We start from the raw sequence: 21,616 nt of genomic DNA on the forward strand, positions 1-21,616 counted from the left end.
AGACCGGTGATAGATCTGTCAGCTCTCAACAAGTTTATAAGAAAGACAGAGTTCAAAATGGACACTCCGAAGTTGGTCCTGCTGTCCTTGAGGGAGAAAGACTACATGATGACCATAGACCTCAAGGATGCTTACTTCCAAATTCCGGTCCACCCCTCGAGTCGAAAGTTTCTCCGGGTGAAATGGGGTACCCAGATCCTACAATTCAAGACCCTTTGCTTCGGATTGTCAACAGCTCCCCAGGTATTCACGAGAGTCTTCACGACAGTCTCAGTGTGGGCTCACGAGCGAGGCATACGCCTTATCCGGTACCTGGACGACTGGTTGCTTCTTTCCTCCTCGAAGGACGTTTTGAAGGAGCAAGGGATGAAACTTCTCCAGTTTTGCAAGGGTCTGGGTATCATGATCAACCCGGAAAAATCGAACCTATCTCCCTCCACCAGAATGACCTATTTGGGGATGACACTGGATTCCCTTCTAGTGAAAGCGTTTCCGTCGGAGGACAGAATAAGCAATCTGATGAAGATCCTTCGTCCGTTCCTGTCGGGGCAACCCAGGAGGGCGAAGGACTGGCAAAGGCTAATAGGGCATCTGGTGTCGTTGGAAAAACTGGTTCCCCAGGGGAGACTCAGACTCAGAGCCGTCCAATGGAACCTGAAGAACTTCTGGTGCCAACTGGACTCTCACCAGAAATTAATCCCAGTCCTACCAAACACAATACCCTCCCTGGAATGGTGGCATTGCCGGTCGAACTCGCTCAAGGGGATGCCCTCCGCGAACGACCCTCCCGAGTTACTTCTTTTCACAGACGCCTCCAACCAGGGATGGGGAGCCCATCTCCTCAACGGGACGGCGAGAGGAACCTGGATGGACGGGGAGAAGGACCTACACATCAATGTCCTAGAGTTGAAGGCAGTCCAGAAAGCTTGCCTGCACTTCGTCGATCTACTAAGGGGAAACACTGTGGCGTTGATGTGTGACAACGCCACAGTGGTAGCGTACATAAAGAAGCAAGGAGGCTTGAAATCAAGGGAATTGTGCGATCTCGCCCTAGAGATCCTAGATTGGGCAGAAACGAACCAAGTTGTGTTATTGGCAAGGTTCATCCCCGGGAAAAAGAACGTTCTAGCCGACGGTCTCAGCATGATGGGTCAAATAGTAGGGACAGAATGGTCCCTCCTTCCAGAAGTAGCCAAGCTCATCATTCAATGTTGGGGTTCCCCTGTGATGGACCTCTTTGCAACCAAACTGAACGCGCAACTTCCCGTGTATTGTTCTCCTGTCCCAGACCCAAGGGCAGCCTTGGAGGATGCCTTTCAGCACAAGTGGAACAACCTAGACGTATACGCTTTTCCCCCCTTCACATTGATCAGGCAAGTACTCAACAGGGTAAGGACTGCCCGAAACTTAAGGATGACTTTGGTAGCGCCCTGGTGGCCGGAGAGAGAGTGGTTCGCAGACCTAAAAGACCTGGCGAGTCATCCTCCGTGGCCACTCCCCGACAGGTCAGATCTTCTACGACAGCCGCACTTTCTCAGGTTTCACGACAACCCACAGTCTCTACGCCTTCACGCCTGGAGACTATCGAGCGGCTCCTGAAGAAGGAAGGATATTCAGCAGCTACGGCTAAGAGGATGTCGCTATACCTGAGAAGGTCGTCGGCAGCTGTCTACCAAGCGAAGTGGGCCTCTTTCACGAAGTGGTGCGCTTTGAGGCGCATCAAGCCCCTCAAAGCCTCGGTCCCAGACATAGCAGACTTTCTAGTAGATCTCAGGGACAAGATAGGAATGTCAATCCCAGCTATAAAAGGAGTGCGAGCTGCCTTGGGTCAAGTCTTCCTTCTGAAGGGCATCGACCTGGGTTCCTCTAGACACATCTCTATGCTTGTCAGGAGTTTTGAGCAGTCCTGCCCCCCACAAGCAGTTAAGGTGCCTCAGTGGGACTTAGCTAGGGTCCTGAAGATGTTAAGTGGCCCCCCTTCGAGCCAATGAAGGATATCGTAGACAGGGATCTCACTCTCAAGACAGTCTTTTTGCTAGCCTTGGCTTCTGCGAAAAGAGTAGGGGAGATCCATGGGCTGTGTTATGACGTCTCTCATTCGAAGGGGTGGAAAGAGATCTCTTTCAAGTTCGTTCCTTCGTTTGTGGCGAAAACCCAGAACCCAGCTGTCTGGGACCCAAAATTCGAAGGTTTCTCTCTGCCAGCTATTCCTAGGACGGGGAATCCTGAGGATTTGAGGTTATGCCCTGTCCGTGCCATTAGAAAATACCTTGAAAGGACTGCACATCTCCGGCCAGGCATCAAGAGCCTTTTCGTCTCCACAGGTGTTACTAAGAAACTGGTATCGAAGAATACCATTTCCTTCTGGTTGAGACAAGTTATTGCCAGGGCCTACAAGGAAGAAGGACTGGCCTTACCAGGCGCTCCCAAACCCCATGACATCAGGGGTTTGAGCACGTCCTTAGCCTTTGAGAAAAACATGGCAGTGGGTCAGATCCTTCGTGCAGGTACCTGGTCGAACCAGTCAACCTTTACTGCCCATTACCTCAAGGACTACTCAAGGAGGTCTTTAGACGGGTTCTCCATTGGAACAGTCATCTCTGCGCTCCAAGTGATTTAACGGTAAAAGCCCCAGGCTCATTCGTGGATAGCAAACCGGGAGACACAGGTTCGTTCCCTTTCACCCTAATTCCCGTTTTTCCTATCCTTATCGGAGATAACCCTCTTGTAACCATTGGATAACACGTCTCTGCAACTGCGTTACTGGACTCAACATCAGAAGAAGTTTTTCAAAAGGTGAGTACTTAGACACTAACGTGAGCTCTTTGTGTAGTTACCCTATCGTCCGTTTTCCTAGTATGTTTTGTTTTTTATACCTAGGCCTCTTGGCTTCCGCTTGCTGGGTCTGAGGGTCAGGAAGGCACTCCCACCTCCTAAAGTGTAAGTCTCCTAAGAAAGTAGTTCGAGGTAAGTATTCGTGTTGGAACAAATCAAAAATTTTAAGTAATTTTTATTTTTCCTAACATACTTACCGAGAACTACTTACGGGTAATGGCCCTCCCTACCTTCCCCGAGTGCCTCTCTGCCCTTGCAAGAATTTTTGCAACATCCGAGGAACTTACTGGCGCTCACGACCCAAGCGGACCTCGACCTAGCGCAAAGGCTACCCTCGGGGCACGTTCTCTTACTCCCGGGTTAGCCCTCCATAGAAAACGGGTTTAGGGTATACTACACAAAACTCTGGTCGGTAGAGAGGAAATTACAGGTAACTCCTAAGAAAGTAGTTCTCGGTAAGTATGTTAGGAAAAATAAATATTACTTAAAATTTTTGATATTTCTTATTCTTGAAAATTTTAATTGACACTTCTATTAAATGATATTAAGTTATGATTTTACTCTAAATAGATAAAGTATGGTTTGTCTTATTCTATGTATTGTTAGATTTGAGAATTTTATAAATGTTTCCTTTTTTTTATAAGAACACAGGTCTTGCCTGTGAAAACAGTGTAATTATCAAAGGCGTGTTCATTCAGACAGAGGTATATACTGTATGCTTCTTAGGCAATTACATATAGTATTTGCATTAGCTCACATCAGTTCCAATTGCAGCACATGTGGATCTGTAATCTTCTCGAGTAATTGTATTCTTTGTATTATCTGATGATGTGTACTAGGAAAAGGTCTATACATTTCCCTTGTCATTTGGGAAGAGGGTTTATTGTTCCTATTCCAAGATGTTTTATGACCCTGGTATTTTATAGTCGCATGTAGGGAATGAAGGGAAACTTATTGCCATTGCCACATGTGCTTCTGTACTTAATCATAGGCAAGGGACTGATTTGACTAAACAACATGCAAATATTTTAAGGAACTCTTTTAGCTATCACCATTGTTCCTGGGGATTCTAGCATGTTTATTATTATGAATATTTTTTACTTCAAATTTATATATTTTCATTGGAATGGCCTAAAGGATTATTTCTAGTGATGGGCCAGTTTGGTAACAAGATTTTGATAGTTTGGTGTTTGGTAATATGAGAACAGAAGAAAAGTACATGGATTTAGGGACAAACATGCCTTGGTTGACAATGGAAGGAATGCTCTTAAGAATCTTTAGCTGTAATAGGATTAAGAGATTTTAAAAAGTTGTTTGACAATGCTTGTGAAATATTTTAAAAGGTTCAAATACACCTTTTGTGCAAATTTCAAGTTTTCTTTGATCATGTACAATGGGCTTCATGAATTTTGTTACACATTAGGGCCAGCTAAGGAGACAATCTTGATGAAATATGGAAAACTGAATATAGCAATTTTTTTACTTTTTTTTTTCTTTTATTTAAGAGGTTTGTAGCTTAGCATCATTGATTTATTTGTAAACATTACAGTTTACAAAATATTTTTTAATGTCTTTTACTGTGCAATTAAATAATTTTCACAATTTGAATCTTTTAAATGTTAAGAAATAATAATGGTATTTGCTCTCTTCCAGTTATGAATGTGGGCATTATAAGTCAAGCCAAAGGTTCATCATATTTGGAAATGGGAAATACTAAAGTGTGTTGTGGTGTTTATGGCCCTAAAGACATCCAGAGAGGTAACGACTTCAAGTTGACGGGACAGGTATGTATTATTGCCATAACTAATTTCCACTGGAAGACAATGCAGCTAATTATGGACAAAATATGTTTTTGTATATACTGTACATAAGTTACTTACTTACTTTACTTTGATGGCTGCTTTTCCGGTCCCATACAACAGGGGAACCCCACTCTCTACAGGACCTCCACTGTCGTTTTACCTTGTTCGTTCAGAGTATTTATCTTTTCAGATCACGTATTGTTCATTTACTGTTAAATCGTCGCTGTCAAAAGACTCGTGAAATAAGAAAGTCTTCAGTTTCCTCTTGAAAGCCTTAATGTCTTCAATCATTTGAATGTTTTCATGGGAGCTTATTATATAGTCTCGGGGCCGCATCTTTAAAGGCGCTGGAGCCCAAAGTGGACATAAATCTAGGTTCCAACAGTTTGAAGCCATCTGTAACTATTCTCGTGTCGACACGATTTGTTAGCTGCGCAATAATGTAGCAATTCTCCTAAGTATTTTGGACGACCGGTTCTGATAACTTGGTGGGTTATTGAACATATTTTAAATTAATTTCTCGCTTTAATTGGCAGCCAGTGTAAATTGATTAGTATAGGGGTGATCCTTTCTCTAGGTGGGACATCTTTTATCAGTCCTGCTCCTCTGTTTATTATGTTTTGTAATTTCTCAAGTTGCACTTTTGGTAAAGTGTAGTAGATAGAGTTGCAGTAGTCAATCCTGGTAATAACACAGTTTATCACATTGGGCATTTAGAGACAGTTGTACAAGTACTGTACTCTAAAAACATCACTGCTTTTAGTTAAACATTTTGAGGTACAGTAATTGAAATAGTAAAGGTTTTTAGAACATTTTATTCTAATCATACATTGTTAGAGGCTATTTTTTGCGATACAGTGGTTTGCCGATTTTGGCCTGACGTAGCACGCAGACTTCCTAGTGTCAGAATGCCAACCACACTAACTTTTCACTACGCAAAAAGTATGGTGGAATGCCACGAGATCTGGGCAAGAGGTAGAGAGTCTTGAAAGAAATGGGCACTGGCCACCACCCTTTAATATTATACTGGGCAAGGGGACCTTGCTGGAACTTAGGATTTCACTATTATTTATTATATCGTGAGTTTGCCGAATAAAACAGTATGACCTTTGATTTAATTCTGGGAAAAATCATAGCAATATATATAATAAATATCTCAAATCTTGGGTAAGATTTTAGAAAGGAAGTAAATAACACATTAAAAAATTGGTGGCGTAGGAGGAGACATTTTATGAAAGGAAACGCTTACTACTGTTTACAAAAATAGAATATTTCAAAAGGAAAAATAAAGGTACTGTGATGAAAAAAATGGTCGTATGATAATGATTAAGACTTGACAGTAACACAGTAACTAGACTGAAAAAGTTATTTGACTAAAAATAAACAGCTCACATGTTGGACATTCCTATATAAATGCATAGCCTCCACTGTTCATATATACAGTACAAGAAACCCTCATCCATCCAAAACCTTTTTTCAAAAGCAAGTCCTAATATGTTTGTGATGCAGATTTTTAATTAACATCAAGACAGATCTTTTTTAGTCAGGTTAGACCTTTTCATGAGACAGTTCCAGGCTTGTAAAATAAGGAAACTTCAAGCTAAAAGGAGAATCCCACAGCATTGGGGTTCATTATTTGCATAAACAGTCAGCAGGGTTTGGACAGTAATACAATACTTAAAGTTTGACTGCCACTGATACTTTTTCTGTACCACTTTGTTATTGTTTCTGGGGACGAGTATGTGAAACACTATTCATGGAAAATGTGTTTTTATATGAGAAGCAGCAATTGCATTATGATGGTATTTGTCAGTGATACGAATAACTATGTAATAAAACGCATAGGAATACCCGTCTCGTTTTTTAGTTCCACAGCAGAGCACACTGTTGAAGCTGCTCTGACTTTGGCATAATTTTTAGTTGATGCTCTCACTATCATTTTTTGTTCCTTTTCCAAGGGTTGTATAGTTTTTCTTGGATGGACAAGGAGATCACTCGACTCTACTATTTACAGTGTTGTTTCTTCTGCTTAGTACACCGTACTCTCTACCATATCAGTTCCCTACTAATTTTTTCTTGTAGGGCAGGCGGCATGCCTGCTCTATAAGAAAAAATTATTTTTACTTGGGACACTTTGTCAGATGGGATTAGGGCAATTAAACAGCAAATAATAATAATTACTATAATATATATATATATATATATATATATATATATATATATAATATATATATATATATATATATATATATATATATATATATATATATATATATATATATATATATAGCAAAAAAATGTTAAATTTTTTCAATAAAAAACTCCATTATTACTGTACAGTATAGCGAAGGGTGTGCTTTCACCCGTCTTTTGTTTATGAGCAACTTTATACAAATACTACTGTACCAATTTTGATCAAACTTGGTAGTCATGTTGAGTATGACCCAAGGATGAATCTGTAACATTTTGAATAAAGTACATTAAAGTATAAATATGCAGCAGTACTTAAAAATTAATTGAATTCAAAGTAAACGGCAAATATTTTGTTAGTTTATTTTTTGCATGTGAACAACATTGTCAAAATTACTGAACCAATTTTGACAAAACTTGATGGACATGTTGGGTAAGACCCAAGGACAAATCAACTAGCTTTTGAAGAAAATACATCAAAATACAAGTATGCTGGTTTTTGGTTTGTGAACAACATTACACAAAAACTACCTTAGCAATTTCAATGAAACTTGGACAAGTGGGGTTTAACCTGCGGACAGTTAAATTGTGAAGAAAATACATTGAAGTACAAGTATACAGGGAAGTTAGAGAAAATTATGACTGATTGGCATGGCGAATGCATGCTCTCTACTGAGTGCCCCTTTAGATACTGCTATTTTTCTTGTTGTGAAAAGGGATTTTGAGGAAGGAAAAATCTATTTCTGGGGAGATACCTGTGATGCCCGGTGAAAAGGGTCCTTCTTCTCACTTTTCTGATATAAATACTTCCAAATATACCAGAGAAAGTTAAAAGCATGGAATGCAGAGGTTACTACCCTTGCGCGAGCACCCTAAGGGCGTCGTGTATAAAGATAGGGGGTGTGAAAACCACTATTCACAGGTCGTCTTCCATTTAGATAATTCCTTCGTCAATAAGGAAGAGCCGCTATAGCGGCACTAGCTACACCAACCTGATCCACTCCACCGACGCCCGACTCGAGCGCCATCTAGACATCCTTCTGTATGTAACAAAGATGGCTTGGAAAGGAAAGGGAAGGGGAAAACAAGGGAAGGGTTTCACCGGGCGTCACAGGTATCTCCCCAGAAATAGATTTTTCCTTCGTCAAAATCCCTTTTCTGGGTTGACCTGTGACGCCCGGTGAAAATATACCAGAGAATGCCTTCCAAGCCCCTAAAAATAAATAAGGATAATAAAAAACATCATGAACATCTGGAGGTTACTATATTAAGGAACGTAAAGCATACAAAAATAACAAATACAAGTGTAAAAACGAAATGCCATAATGGGACATAGTAAGAATACTGTGCAAACAGAGTAAAGCGATGTAATCCAATCTTCACAAAGTACCAAATCCTTACGTGGCTAAAGTAGTAATGGTATGAATGGCATAAAATTCCAAGGCAAGGCTATACAGTATACAATTAAAAGGTAAGTAACCAACATGACAAGGTAACAATGACATAACGTAGGTCTGGGGCTAAACAAAACCACCAAGGGGAGAGGCGTCGTGGTGAGAGTGGCAGGTAGGAGGGAGAAGGAAGAGAGTTGGACGAAAAGGAAGGAAGGTAAGATTATTGAGGGGAGATGACACTCCCGGCTGCAATCGTAGGGAATTTAAGGGCCTGTAAATTCTTTAAATAGTGGCATTTGAAAACCATAGGAGATTTCCAACCTGTATACTTCTTAAGGTCATCAAAATCCATGTTCTGGAAATAGTTGATGGAGGTTGCTACAGCCCGGATATCATGTGCATGTGGAAAACATTCCGGGTTAGCTTGCTTGATGAAATAAAGGATTTGCTGTCTGATGCCTTGGATGGAAATAGTACCCCCTTGTTCCCTGACAAACAAGGGGCCAGATGAGCTTGAGGCAGTCCTAGCTAAAAAGGCCCGAAGTGTAGCAACTGGACACAGAGAAGCATCTTGGGGTAGAGGAATAATTTTCCAAGGGGACCACCTATTTTGTGGGTCCTCATTTTTGGCTAGGAAAGCTCTATCTGGAGAGAGTAGGACTTCTCCTGACGGGAGGAAATCTATGTTTTCAGGATTACAGGAGAGAGCTGCTAATTCTGAGATTCTAGCACCTGAGGCCATGGCTGTAAGAAATAAGGTCTGCCTAAGAAGCGAGATGTAGGAGCAGGATTCGTTATCGGTGTCTGAAGCGAGCTTTAGGACATCGTTCAGAAACCATGAGACCTTTTGTGGACGAACAGAAGGTCTGAGCCTAGCACAGGCTTTTGGAATGGATGAAAAATAGGAATCTGCTAGGTCATTATTGAAACCTACTTGGAAGATCTTTTTCAGAGCTGACTTAATCGTGGTTATAGTACTAGCTGCTAGGCCCTTGTCAAATAGGGACCTAAAAAACGAAATGGCCAAATTAGGGGTCATTCGAGTATCTTCTGAATTCTTTAGAAATTCTGCTAGTTTCTTAACAGCCGAATTATATTGTCTAAGTGTGGAGTCCCTCTTGTCTGATTCGATAAAGAGGACATTTTCCGGGTCAATATTTGCGTCCTTGTGGGCTGCAAATTTCATGAAATCCACAAAGTTAGGGTTTGTGCTATCCTTGAGGAATCTGACACAGTCTGTGTTTGGACTACAGTACTTGTGTCAGCTTGGGGAATGGGATCCGGAAGGGGCGGAGTTTCAACTCGAGGAGGAGAGGAAACCAACTGCTTTTTGGCCAGTTTGGTGCCACCAAAGCCACTGCTCCGTGGAAGGAGCGTAGTTTGGGTAAAACTTTCATCAGAAGATTCACCGGAGGGAATAGGTAAATCTTCTTCCGACGGTTCCAATCCAGGGTTAATGCGTCCATAGCATAAGCCTGAGGGTCCAGGTTCGGGGCCACATAACAGGGAAGTTTGTGGTTGAGTCGTGTCGCAAATTTGTCTACCTGGAGACCAGGAACCAGCCTGGATATCCACCGGAATGAATTCGTGTCTAGGGACCATTCTGATTCTAGTGGTTTCGTCCTGGATAGTGAGTCCGCTATCACGTTCTGGACTCTTGCTAGGTGAGTGGCTGACAGGAACCAGTTCTTTTCGACTGTCAAGGTAAAAATCATGACCAGGACTTGATTCAGGTTGGGAGATTTTGATCCGCCTCTGTTTATGCAGTGGACTACTGCTGTGCTGTCGGAGACTATCCTGATATGAGTTGATCGTGGAGGGGATAGTCGTTTTAAGGTCAGAAATACTGCCATGGCCTCTAACACGTTGATGTGGAACTGTTTCATAGCAAGGGACCAGGAGCCCTGAAACATCTGTTGTTTGTAGTAGCCCCCCCAACCACTGAGAGACGCGTCTGTGTGGATCGTCACCCGTGGAGGAGGGAATTGCAGAGGAACCGATTTGGATAGGTTCTCTAGCTTTGACCATGGCCGGAGTCTTCTTATTAAGACTGAGGGGATCTTTGATATCTTGTCTCTTAAGCTTGTTGTAGCTCTCTTCCTCCAAACTCGGTTGATGTCCTTGAGTTTGGCTTTCAATAAGAGGTCTGTCACTGAAGCAAATTGGAGTAAGCCGAGAACTCTTTCTAAGGCTCTTCTTGACACCTGTTTGTTCCTGATGAAGTGCCTTGTCTTTGATGCTATCTCTTTGACCTTTTTGGGGGGAAGAGACAGTTTGTGATTTGTGAGGTCCCAGCGGATGCCTAACCATTCGAATTGGCTTGCTGGTTGGAGGCGAGACTTTTGCAAGTTGACTTGAAATCCCAGCTTGTGTAGAAACTGAACCACTTTGGTCGTAGCCTTGTGGCATTCTTGAATCGTCTGTGCCCAGATGAGCCAGTCGTCCAGATAAGCTATCACCATGATTCCCTGGCTCCTGAGCTGTTCTAACACCGTCTCCCCTAGTTTTGTAAATATCCTGGGGGTGATGCTGAGGCCGAAGGGCATCACTTTGAACGCATAGGATTTCTTGCCTAGGCGGAAGCCGAGGTAAGGAGAGAAGTTTCTTGCTACTGGGACGTGATAATAGGCATCGGTAAGATCGATAGAGGTGGTGACGGCCCCACGGGGAAGTAAGGTCCGTACCTGAGAGATAGTCAGCATACGGAACCTGTCGCAAAGAATGTAAGAATTCAGTTTGGACAGGTCTAGGACAACTCTCAACGCCGACGAATTCTTTTTCGGGACTGTGAACAGGCGGCCTTGAAACTTCAGTGTTCTTACCCTCTTTATGGCCTTTTTCTTCAATAGGTCCTTGGTGTACTCTTCTAGGATGGGAGTGGGCTTCTGGAAGGAGGTCACTGTCGGAGGTGGGGAACCTTGTGACCACTTCCAGCCCAGGCCTTTGGAGACTATACTGTGGGCCCAAGGACTGAAGGTCCATTGGTCTCGAAATCGGTATAGTCTCCCTCCTACCTGATTCATCTCATTGGTTGGTGTTGAATTTAGCCCCTCGTCCTCCTCGGGAACCTCTGGCTCTAGGTCCGCCTCGTTGACGGAACTGACCTCTACCCCTGTTGCTGCCTCTAGGGTATCCTCGAAAGGAACCCGAGGTTTCGTAAGCCCGATTGAAGGCAGGGGAGGTCATCCAAGATGCCATAGGAGCCGGTTGGGTACCTTGAGGTGCCAGGACGAACACAATCTGTTGTGGAGGGGCGGCTTTGGAGGTAGAGGGAGTTGAAGAGTGAGGGCCTGGTGAATGGTGAAGCTGGCCACGGCTGGTCTTATATGGGGTAAAGGACCTTTGTTTTCTTTTAGAAAAAGGTTGTCTAATTACATTTTCAAACTTTCGTTTGTTTGAAAGGCCCCATCGAACTTGTAGGTTCTGGTTAGCCCTCGCCGCGTCTTGGAGGACTTTGTCGACCTCTTCCTGAGGGAAGAGAGTTTTACCCCAGCAGGAGGAGGCAATAAGCCTATTAGGCTCATGCCTAATAGAGGCTTCGGCGAGAACGTGTTTTCTGCAGTTCGTTCTCGCCGTCCAGAAGTCATGAAGTTCTGTTTGGAACGTCAATAGAAGATTTTTTGCCAGAACCCGAAAGAGAGGTTCGTCACTGTAAAGGGAAGATATCAACTCTGAGGATACTAACGAGTTGAGTGACCTAGCCAGCCGGTTTCTTGCTTCGAATTCCAATTTTAATAAATGATCCGGAAGCTTGGGGAGTTTCTCCGAGAAGAGAGAGGAGGCGCAGTCCGGGTCGAGTTTACCCACCGTAAAAGTAGCCGAGGCATCGTGCCAAAGCTCAGACAGGCCTGGTACGAGGAGAGAGTTGGGGTCTGTCTCCTTAAGGGATGGCATAGGGATGCCGTCCTTAACTGATTGAATAGTCAATTCTGCCATTTTATCCGTAAGAGGAGACGGGATGGACGGAGAGTCATAAAAATAGTGTACGCACCCTTATGGGGAGTCAACTTGGAGTTGACGTATCCCCATTCCGAGAGAGTACGAGCCCAGACAGCTTGGGCTTGTTCTTTAGGGAATATAACTGTCTCCTTTGGTACTTTGTCCATCCGGATCAGGGCATGTTCCTTCAGGCGAACGAAACCATTGAAGGGGAACTGGAGATCAGCAGGGTAGAACTCCAGATTGTCTAAAGGAGGGGTCCCCAAGCCTTCTAGAGTAAGTGTGCCGTCCAAATAAGGAGCATGCCGAGCGAACCGCCAAGGGTTATTCTTGTCAAAGGGCGGTAGCTTAGAGGTGTCAGGGCCTACGGGCGGACCAGGCCGAGACCCAGCACGGAGGAGGCTAGCCACCATGTCCTTTAGCTCCGTTATGATACCTGAGTGCTTCTGCAACTTCGATTCCATCATATCCTGTATCATAGTCATGGTTATCGGGGGCTCCGAGGAGCTCCCGCAGCTGAAGCCTTGGACTTCGCGGACTTACTTTTTTGTCCTTTAGTAGGAGGAGGAGTCTGTGACATCATTGGGATGTCGGGGGCTGAGGAAGGTCCGGGGACCGGTGATATGGATAATGGCGAAGCTGGATTAATGGGTTTTGGTTTGTTTTTTCTTATTGGCTTAACCTTGGGGCGGACCGAGACGGAACCCCCCCCAAGGGGAAGCCGGAGGCTTGTCAAAGCCGAGGAAGGAAGAAGTAGGGGAAAGAAAGGAGTCTGCCAATTCTGCACCACTAACCTGCTCATCCATAGGCTCGGTGTGGATGTCAAGGGCGGAGACGTCGCCAGAGAGCTGGTGTTCCTCCTCCACTGTCAGGGCCGCCCTGCTAGAGTCGATCATAGGAGAGGCTTGCTCGAAGGGTACGGCGGCCGAGGAAGAACCAGGGAACAACCGGGAGGCCATGTCTCCGTCGAGGAGGTAAGGGCAACCAGTCGGGGCGTTCCTCCCAAAACCAGATACCCAAGTCCGGAGGCTGGTTTTGGCCGTCCGGAGCGAATTCTCGTCAGCCTGGAAGAGGGGAGTAACTTTAGAACGACAAAAGGCAAACTCATAGGAACATTAAATATAATAAGTGAAAACATCTATATAATAAGCGTAACCTCAATAAAATATTAGCATGAATGGTAAAATTGAGAAATCTTACGTCATCATTGAGGAGAATAGATGATAGCTCATAGCAGAGTGTGCACGCCTCCGGGAACCAGACTATGTAAGGGGACTGGCCAGGTTTTGGACGAAGGAGATCGCACAGTGGGCGTGGGACCGGCAGACGTCATGGCCTACCGGGTCCGAAAAGGTTGCAGAGCAGCCCTTGGCGGCACAGCGAACTTTCTGTAATAAAAAAGTTAAATAAGTACAAAGACTCCCGGAGGCTCTAACTTAACTTAAGAATAATAATAAGTAAGAGCTATGAATAAGGGAGATTCTAGTTGATGTGAAGGAATGGGTTCGTGCAATAAAGGGAGCCGGAGCTCTGCCGTAATTACTACAATGATAAAAATAGGAGAGTACGTATACTCCGTAGTAGACCGGAGTATTACGTATCGTGCATATAGAGGAGCCGGAGCTCCTAAGTAATTATTGACAAAAATTTTTAGGCATAATGGTATGGGAGAGCTCCGTAGTGCGTCGGAGATCCGGGGGGGGGGGAAAGATCCTTGATACATAATGAAATATATAAAATAAAATTAATTAAATTAAAATGATCCCCGAATAAGAGCTCTGGTAGGTGACTACCGGAGAAGGTGAAAAAAGGGGGCGGAGATAGGTGTGTTTGTCGTGTGAAAAAGGGGGCCGTAGCCGGAGTCAAGGTGCGAAGGGCCAACGAGGGGAGGATTCCCTGCCGAAGGGGCGCACTAGATTAATAGGAAAGTTATGTGTTCCCAGCTCATAGTAGCGAAAACTCATGGCGGAGTTCGGATGAAGGTCCAGACCCGACTCCCAGGCCAGAGCGGGGAGAGGGTGGGACTAGGGGGAGGGGGAACGGGAGGCAGCTCGAAAGCAGGCCAACTAACCTAGAATATGGGACTCTAACACGAACAGGATCTAAGTATTAAACAAACACTAGCCTATAATAGAAAGATAGAATGAAGTAACCTGGTAATACTAAAAAGCTCTTTGTTCCGTAACCGAAATACAAACCACGCTATTTACACAGGGTTTACCTTTTAGCGCAGCTGAAATGGCGAGCCATTAGAATTTAACGAGGGTGTATTACCCCCGCGCTAGTTAGCGGGGGGGTAGGGGAGTGGTAGCTAGCTACCCCTCCCCCCTCACACACCGGTGAACTGCTTCACTTTCACTTTTGGCTCGGACTGTGACAGACGTCTCTGTCTTGGTCCTCTCTTGGCAGCCATTGTTTGTTTTGTCTTTACTTAATCGCTTACTTTTCATTTACTCAATATATATGTAAACATGTTTTCATGTTTGTATACATATTTGAGTATAGAAATCAGTAAGTTTCCTTTTCAGATTTGTGTGTGTAGTGTACTTATCTACGTGGTTTCCTTGGCAGTTGGCCGCCACGGCGTTGGGTGGCGATCGAGTTTGATTTATGTCTTTCTCTCTCTCTCTCTCTCTCTTGAGGTTGTTCACTCTTTTACTACGTGTTACTACTCCCTTGTAGCTTCCTTTCCGTGTGGGGGGGTTGCTACGCCGTACGTTTGTCTCAATTAGTTTATGAATCTAATTGTATTTGTTGATTTTTCAGCTTTGTAGAACGATTCCTTTCGGGGTTTTTGTTCTTTCTTTAGTGTTCATTCATTTTTAAATTACATAATTACATAGTTACATAATTATAATTATTATAATTCTGTTTTGGTTACAGCTCTCCTTCCGTGAGTGTAAGTGGTTGTGAGGGCACGTGCCTGTTGTGTAATTCTTGTTTCCTTTCCCTCGGGATTCCTCTTCGGAGCCTTCCCGGGGGAATGAATGTGTACTAATGTTTTTTTGTTTTATTTTTTTACAGTTACCGATCTAGTTCGTTTCTGTAATATGGCAACGGTGTGAGCTGTCTTGTTGAGTCCTGGAGATTCGGCTGTTGCTGCCTCCCCCCTTGTGTTTTCGTCAGGGGCGTGTCTCCTTCTACTGGAAGTACTCCCGTGACGACGGACAGCTCTCCAGTTCATTTTAGAACTCTCAGGAGGCTTGCCTCCTTGGCCAGGTAACTTTCCTTCCGAGGGAAGTTTTTCCTGTCCAGGCTTGAGTTTTTCCCCTTATGGAGGGTTCTCCTCTTGCCTTTTTTTCGTGCGACTATGCTCTTGGTGCTGAGCGGTCACACCTGCAGTTTCGCTCAAGGGGCTGGGCAACTGCAGGAGCTCCTCTTCGGAGGATTGCTCCTTTTAGGTCACTGCTGACCTGTCTCTTCTACGAAGTGTTTCTCTTTCGTTCGCGAGAGAGTACACTCATAGAGACTCCTCTTCGGAGGTTTCTTCTGTTGCTGTTGGCCTCTCTCGCCGTAAGGCCCACCGTCCGCCTCGTCGTAAGGGCCTCTCATCTCCCTATAAGGGTGCTTGAGGCGCCTTTTTGAATCTCCGTTTGCAGCCTACAACTCCTTTTTCTCGATCTTCCGCCTTGGTGCAAATGGACAGCAGTCTGATCTCGTCTTCCGACGGGCAACGGTCTTCCCGACGGACAACGGTCTTCCCGACGGACAGCGGTCTTCCGACGGACATCAGTCTCACGGCGGACAACGATCCCTTCGGGGCAAAGGGTTGCCACCCACGGGGGTTCTTCCCTTGCGTGTCAGGTTTTCCCTGCGCGCCCTTCTGCTGTGTTCTCTCCTGCTCCTGCTCAGTGTTAACGCACAGGCGCTCTTCTGCCCATCAGCGCTCTCCTGTTCGTCAGCGCTTTCATGATGATCATCCCTGCTGTTCCTGTTGGTAACTGTTACGCGCCCTGTGCGCCCACGTTCGCCCTCGCGATCTAGAACTTCGGTTCAGGTCGGGGTCAAGGACTCTTCTTCTACGCAGGCTTCCACGCGTAGCCTTCTGCTCATCAGCGATCATCAGCTCGCCAGCGATCATCAGCTCGCCAGCGATCACCTGCCTCTCGGCGATCTCCGGATCGCCCGCGTGTGTTACAGCCGGCACGCCAACGTTCTCCAACTCTTCTGAAGGAACATGGTTCGCCAGCTACTAGCTCACCTGCGCATGCTGATCGCCATCGCGCGACCCTCGACTGCGGATGCTGATCGCCATCGCGCGACCCTCGACTGCGGATGCTGATCGCCATCGCGCGACCCTCGACTGCGGATGCTGATCGCCATCGCGCGACCCTCGACTGCGGATGCTGATCGCCATCGCGCGACCCTCGACTGCGGATGCTGATCGCCATCGCGCGACCCTCGACTGCGGATGCTGATCGCCATCGCGCGACCCTCGACTGCGGATGCTGATCGCCATCGCGCGACCCTCGACTGCGGATGCTGATCGCCATCGCGCGACCCTCGACTGCGGATGCTGATCGCCATCGCGCGACCCTCGACTGCGGATGCTGATCGCCATCGCGCGACCCTCGACTGCGGATGCTGATCGCCATCGCGCGACCCTCGACTGCGGATGCTGATCGCCATCGCGCGACCCTCGACTGCGGATGCTGATCGCCATCGCGCGACCCTCGACTGCGGATGCTGATCGCCATCGCGCGACCCTCGACTGCGGATGCTGATCGCCATCGCGCGACCCTCGACTGCGGATGCTGATCGCCATCGCGCGACCCTCGACTGCGGATGCTGATCGCCATCGCGCGACCCTCGACTGCGGATGCTGATCGCCATCGCGCGACCCTCGACTGCGGATGCTGATCGCCATCGCGCGACCCTCGACTGCGGATGCTGATCGCCATCGCGCGACCCTCGACTGCGGATGCTGATCGCCATCGCGCGACCCTCGACTGCGGATGCTGATCGCCATCGCGCGACCCTCGACTGCGGATGCTGATCGCCATCGCGCGACCCTCGACTGCGGATGCTGATCGCCATCGCGCGACCCTCGACTGCGGATGCTGATCGCCATCGCGCGACCCTCGACTGCTGATCGCCATCGCGCGACCCTCGACTGCTGATCGCCATCGCGCGACCCTCGACTGCTGATCGCCATCGCGCGACCCTCGACTGCTGATCGCCATCGCGCGACCCTCGACTGCTGATCGCCATCGCGCGACCCTCGACTGCTGATCGCCATCGCGCGACCCTCGACTGCTGATCGCCATCGCGCGACCCTCGACTGCTGATCGCCATCGCGCGACCCTCGACTGCTGATCGCCATCGCGCGACCCTCGACTGCTGATCGCCATCGCGCGACCCTCGACTGCTGATCGCCATCGCGCGACCCTCGACTGCTGATCGCCATCGCGCGACCCTCGACTGCTGATCGCCATCGCGCGACCCTCGACTGCTGATCGCCATCGCGCGACCCTCGACTGCTGATCGCCATCGCGCGACCCTCGACTGCTGATCGCCATCGCGCGACCCTCGACTGCTGATCGCCATCGCGCGACCCTCGACTGCTGATCGCCATCGCGCGACCCTCGACTGCTGATCGCCATCGCGCGACCCTCGACTGCTGATCGCCATCGCCCGACCGCACACCTGCGGATGCTGATCGCCATCGCCCGACCGCACACCTGCGGATGCTGATCGCCATCGCCCGACCGCACACCTGCGGATGCTGATCGCCATCGCCCGACCGCACACCTGCGGATGCTGATCGCCATCGCCCGACCGCACACCTGCGGATGCTGATCGCCATCGCCCGACCGCACACCTGCGGATGCTGATCGCCATCGCCCGACCGCACACCTGCGGATGCTGATCGCCATCGCCCGACCGCACACCTGCGGATGCTGATCGCCATCGCCCGACCGCACACCTGCGGATGCTGATCGCCATCGCCCGACCGCACACCTGCGGATGCTGATCGCCATCGCCCGACCGCACACCTGCGGATGCTGATCGCCATCGCCCGACCGCACACCTGCGGATGCTGATCGCCATCGCCCGACCGCACACCTGCGGATGCTGATCGCCATCGCCCGACCGCACACCTGCGGATGCTGATCGCCATCGCCCGACCGCACACCTGCGGATGCTGATCGCCATCGCCCGACCGCACACCTGCGGATGCTGATCGCCATCGCCCGACCGCACACCTGCGGATGCTGATCGCCATCGCGCGACCGCACACCTGCGCATGCTGATCGCCATCTTGCGATCGCCCTCCTGCGCATGCTGATCGCCATCTTGCGATCGCCCTCCTGCGCATGCTGATCGCCATCTTGCGATCGCCCTCCTGCGCATGCTGATCGCCATCGCGCGATCGCCCTCCTGCACATGCTGCTCGCGATCGTTCACCTTCGCATCTTGCTCGCCAACGCACGATCGCTCACCTGCGCATGCTGCTCGACCATCGCATCGGCATAACACAACGCGCCATCGCCAACCTGCGCGTTAGCGCTCACCAGCTCACCACCGATCGCTTGTTGATCCATATCGCCAGCGGTCTTCCTCGCCCACGCGGCAGCGCGTTTCCTTGCCATCGCGCTAACGCTTGCGTTCGCCGCCTCAGACTCGCGCTTATCCACCTGCCCACCCTCACGACCGCTCGCCCGCGCGACCGCTCGCCTGCGCGACCGCTCGCCTGCGCGACCGCTCGCCTGCGCGACCGCTCGCCTGCGCGACCGCTCGCCTGCGCGCCCGCGCGACCGCTCGCCTGCGCGACCGCTCGCCTGCGCGCCCGCGCGACCGCTCGCCTGCGCGACCGCTCGCCTGCGCGACCGCTCGCCTGCGCGACCGCTCGCCTGCGCGCCCGCTCGCCTGCGCGCCCGCTCGCCTGCGCGCCCGCTCGCCTGCGCGCCCGCGCGACCGCTCGCCCGCGCGACCGCTCGCCCGCGCGACCGCTCGCCTGCGCGACCGCTCGCCTGCGCGCCCGCGCGACCGCTCGCCTGCTCGCCTGCTCGCCTGCGAATGCTGATCGCCATCGCGCGACCGCTCGCCTGCGGATGCTGATCGCCATCGCGCGACCGCTCGCCTGCGGATGCTGATCGCCATCGCGCGACCGCTCGCCTGCGGATGCTGATCGCCATCGCGCGACCGCCCGCCTGCGGATGCTGATCGCCATCGCGCGACCGCCCGCCTGCGGATGCTGATCGCCATCGCGCGACCGCCCGCCTGCGGATGCGGATCGCCATCGCGCGACCGCCCTCCTGCGCATGCGGCTCGCCATCGCGCGACCGCCCTCCTGCGGATGCGGCTCGCCATCGCGCGACCGCCCTCCTGCGCATGCGGCTCGCCATCGCGCGACCGCCCTCCTGCGGATGCGGCTCGCCATCGCGCGACCGCCCTCCTGCGCATGCGGCTCGCCATCGCGCGACCGCCCTCCTGCGGATGCGGCTCGCCATCGCGCGACCGCCCTCCTGCGCATGCGGCTCGCCATCGCGCGACCGCCCTCCTGCGGATGCGGCTCGCCATCGCGCGACCGCCCTCCTGCGGATGCGGCTCGCCATCGCGCGACCGCCCTCCTGCGGATGCGGCTCGCCATCGCGCGACCGCCCTCCTGCGGATGCGGCTCGCCATCGCGCGACCGCCCTCCTGCGCATGCGGCTCGCCATCGCGCGACCGCCCTCCTGCGCATGCGGCTCGCCATCGCGCGACCGCCCTCCTGCGCATGCGGCTCGCCATCGCGCGACCGCCCTCCTGCGCATGCGGCTCGCCATCGCGCGACCGCCCTCCTGCGCATGCGGCTCGCCATCGCGCGACCGCCCTCCTGCGCATGCGGCTCGCCATCGCGCGACCGCCCTCCTGCGCATGCGGCTCGCCATCGCGCGACCGCCCTCCTGCGCATGCGGCTCGCCATCGCGCGACCGCCCTCCTGCGCATGCGGCTCGCCATCGCGCGACCGCCCTCCTGCGCATGCGGCTCGCCATCGCGCGACCGCCCTCCTGCGCATGCGGCTCGCCATCGCGCGACCGCCCTCCTGCGCATGCGGCTCGCCATCGCGCGACCGCCCTCCTGCGCATGCGGCTCGCCATCGCGCGACCGCCCTCCTGCGCATGCGGCTCGCCATCGCGCGACCGCCCTCCTGCGCATGCGGCTCGCCATCGCGCGACCGCCCTCCTGCGCATGCGGCTCGCCATCGCGCGACCGCCCTCCTGCGCATGCGGCTCGCCATCGCGCGACCGCCCTCCTGCGCATGCGGCTCGCCATCGCGCGACCGCCCTCCTGCGCATGCGGCTCGCCATCGCGCGACCGCCCTCCTGCGCATGCGGCTCGCCATCGCGCGACCGCCCTCCTGCGCATGCGGCTCGCCATCGCGCGACCGCCCTCCTGCGCATGCGGCTCGCCATCGCGCGACCGCCCTCCTGCGCATGCGGCTCGCCATCGCGCGACCGCCCTCCTGCGCATGCGGCTCGCCATCGCGCGACCGCCCTCCTGCGCATGCGGCTCGCCATCGCGCGACCGCCCTCCTGCGCATGCGGCTCGCCATCGCGCGACCGCCCTCCTGCGCATGCGGCTCGCCATCGCGCGACCGCCCTCCTGCGCATGCGGCTCGCCATCGCGCGACCGCCCTCCTGCGCATGCGGCTCGCCATCGCGCGACCGCCCTCCTGCGCATGCGGCTCGCCATCGCGCGACCGCCCTCCTGCGCATGCGGCTCGCCATCGCGCGACCGCCCTCCTGCGCATGCGGCTCGCCATCGCGCGACCGCCCTCCTGCGCATGCGGCTCGCCATCGTTCACCTGCGCATGCTGCTTGACCATCGCATCGGCATAACACAACGCGCCATCGCCAACCTGCGCGTTAGCGCTCACCAGCTCACCACCGATCGCTTGTTGATCCATATCGCCAGCGGTCTTCCTCGCCCACGCGGCAGCGCGTTTCCTCGCCATCGCGCTAACGCTTGCGTTCGCCGCCTCGGACTCGCGCTCATCCACCTGCCCACCCTCACGACCGCTCACTTGCGCGACCGCTCGCCTGCGCGACCGCTCGCCTGCGCGATGCTCACCTGCGCGCCTGCGCGACCATTCGCCTGCGCGCCCACACGCCCTCGTGCCTGCACGTCTACGCTCATGCGCGTCCGCGCCCATGCTCTCCAATGTTCGCCCACGCGCGAACCAACGGTGTTCCATCACGCGGACGGATGGTGTTCCGTCGCGCGAACCTACAGTGTTTCTTCGCACAAACGTCGGCTTATTTCTTGCAGTATCCATTGCTCGTCTATGGGTTATCGCTCGCCGACCACCAGCTCTCGCCCTTCCTACCACGCTCGCCCTCCTTCTGCGCTCCTTCGCTCACCTTCGTTTGCGTTACCGCGCATGGGCGCTTCCACGTTCGCCCACGCGAAAATCTTTGAATTACCGTCGCGCGAGCTCCAGGGCGATTGCGACCACGATTCCCAATGGTG

At 51.1% G+C, this 21,616-nt stretch overlaps 1 protein-coding gene and 1 long non-coding RNA gene across 3 annotated transcripts in view; one reads left to right on the forward strand and one right to left on the reverse strand.

Annotated features, from left to right (window-relative positions):
- The window catches only part of LOC137658535 (uncharacterized), a 211,264-nt gene that overhangs the window by 45,615 nt on the left and 144,033 nt on the right, over nucleotides 1-21,616 (reverse strand). The window lies entirely within an intron of this gene.
- LOC137645467 (exosome complex component MTR3-like) overlaps nucleotides 1-21,616 on the forward strand; it is an 82,527-nt gene that overhangs the window by 20,516 nt on the left and 40,395 nt on the right. The window contains exon 3 of the mRNA XM_068378275.1: nucleotides 4,489-4,619. Within this exon, the coding sequence (XP_068234376.1) occupies nucleotides 4,489-4,619 (131 nt within the window). The remainder of the gene's footprint in view (nucleotides 1-4,488; nucleotides 4,620-21,616) is intronic.

This window comes from Palaemon carinicauda, chromosome 1 (assembly GCF_036898095.1).
Source record: "Palaemon carinicauda isolate YSFRI2023 chromosome 1, ASM3689809v2, whole genome shotgun sequence".
In the NCBI taxonomy this organism is placed as follows: Eukaryota; Metazoa; Arthropoda; class Malacostraca; order Decapoda; family Palaemonidae; genus Palaemon; species Palaemon carinicauda.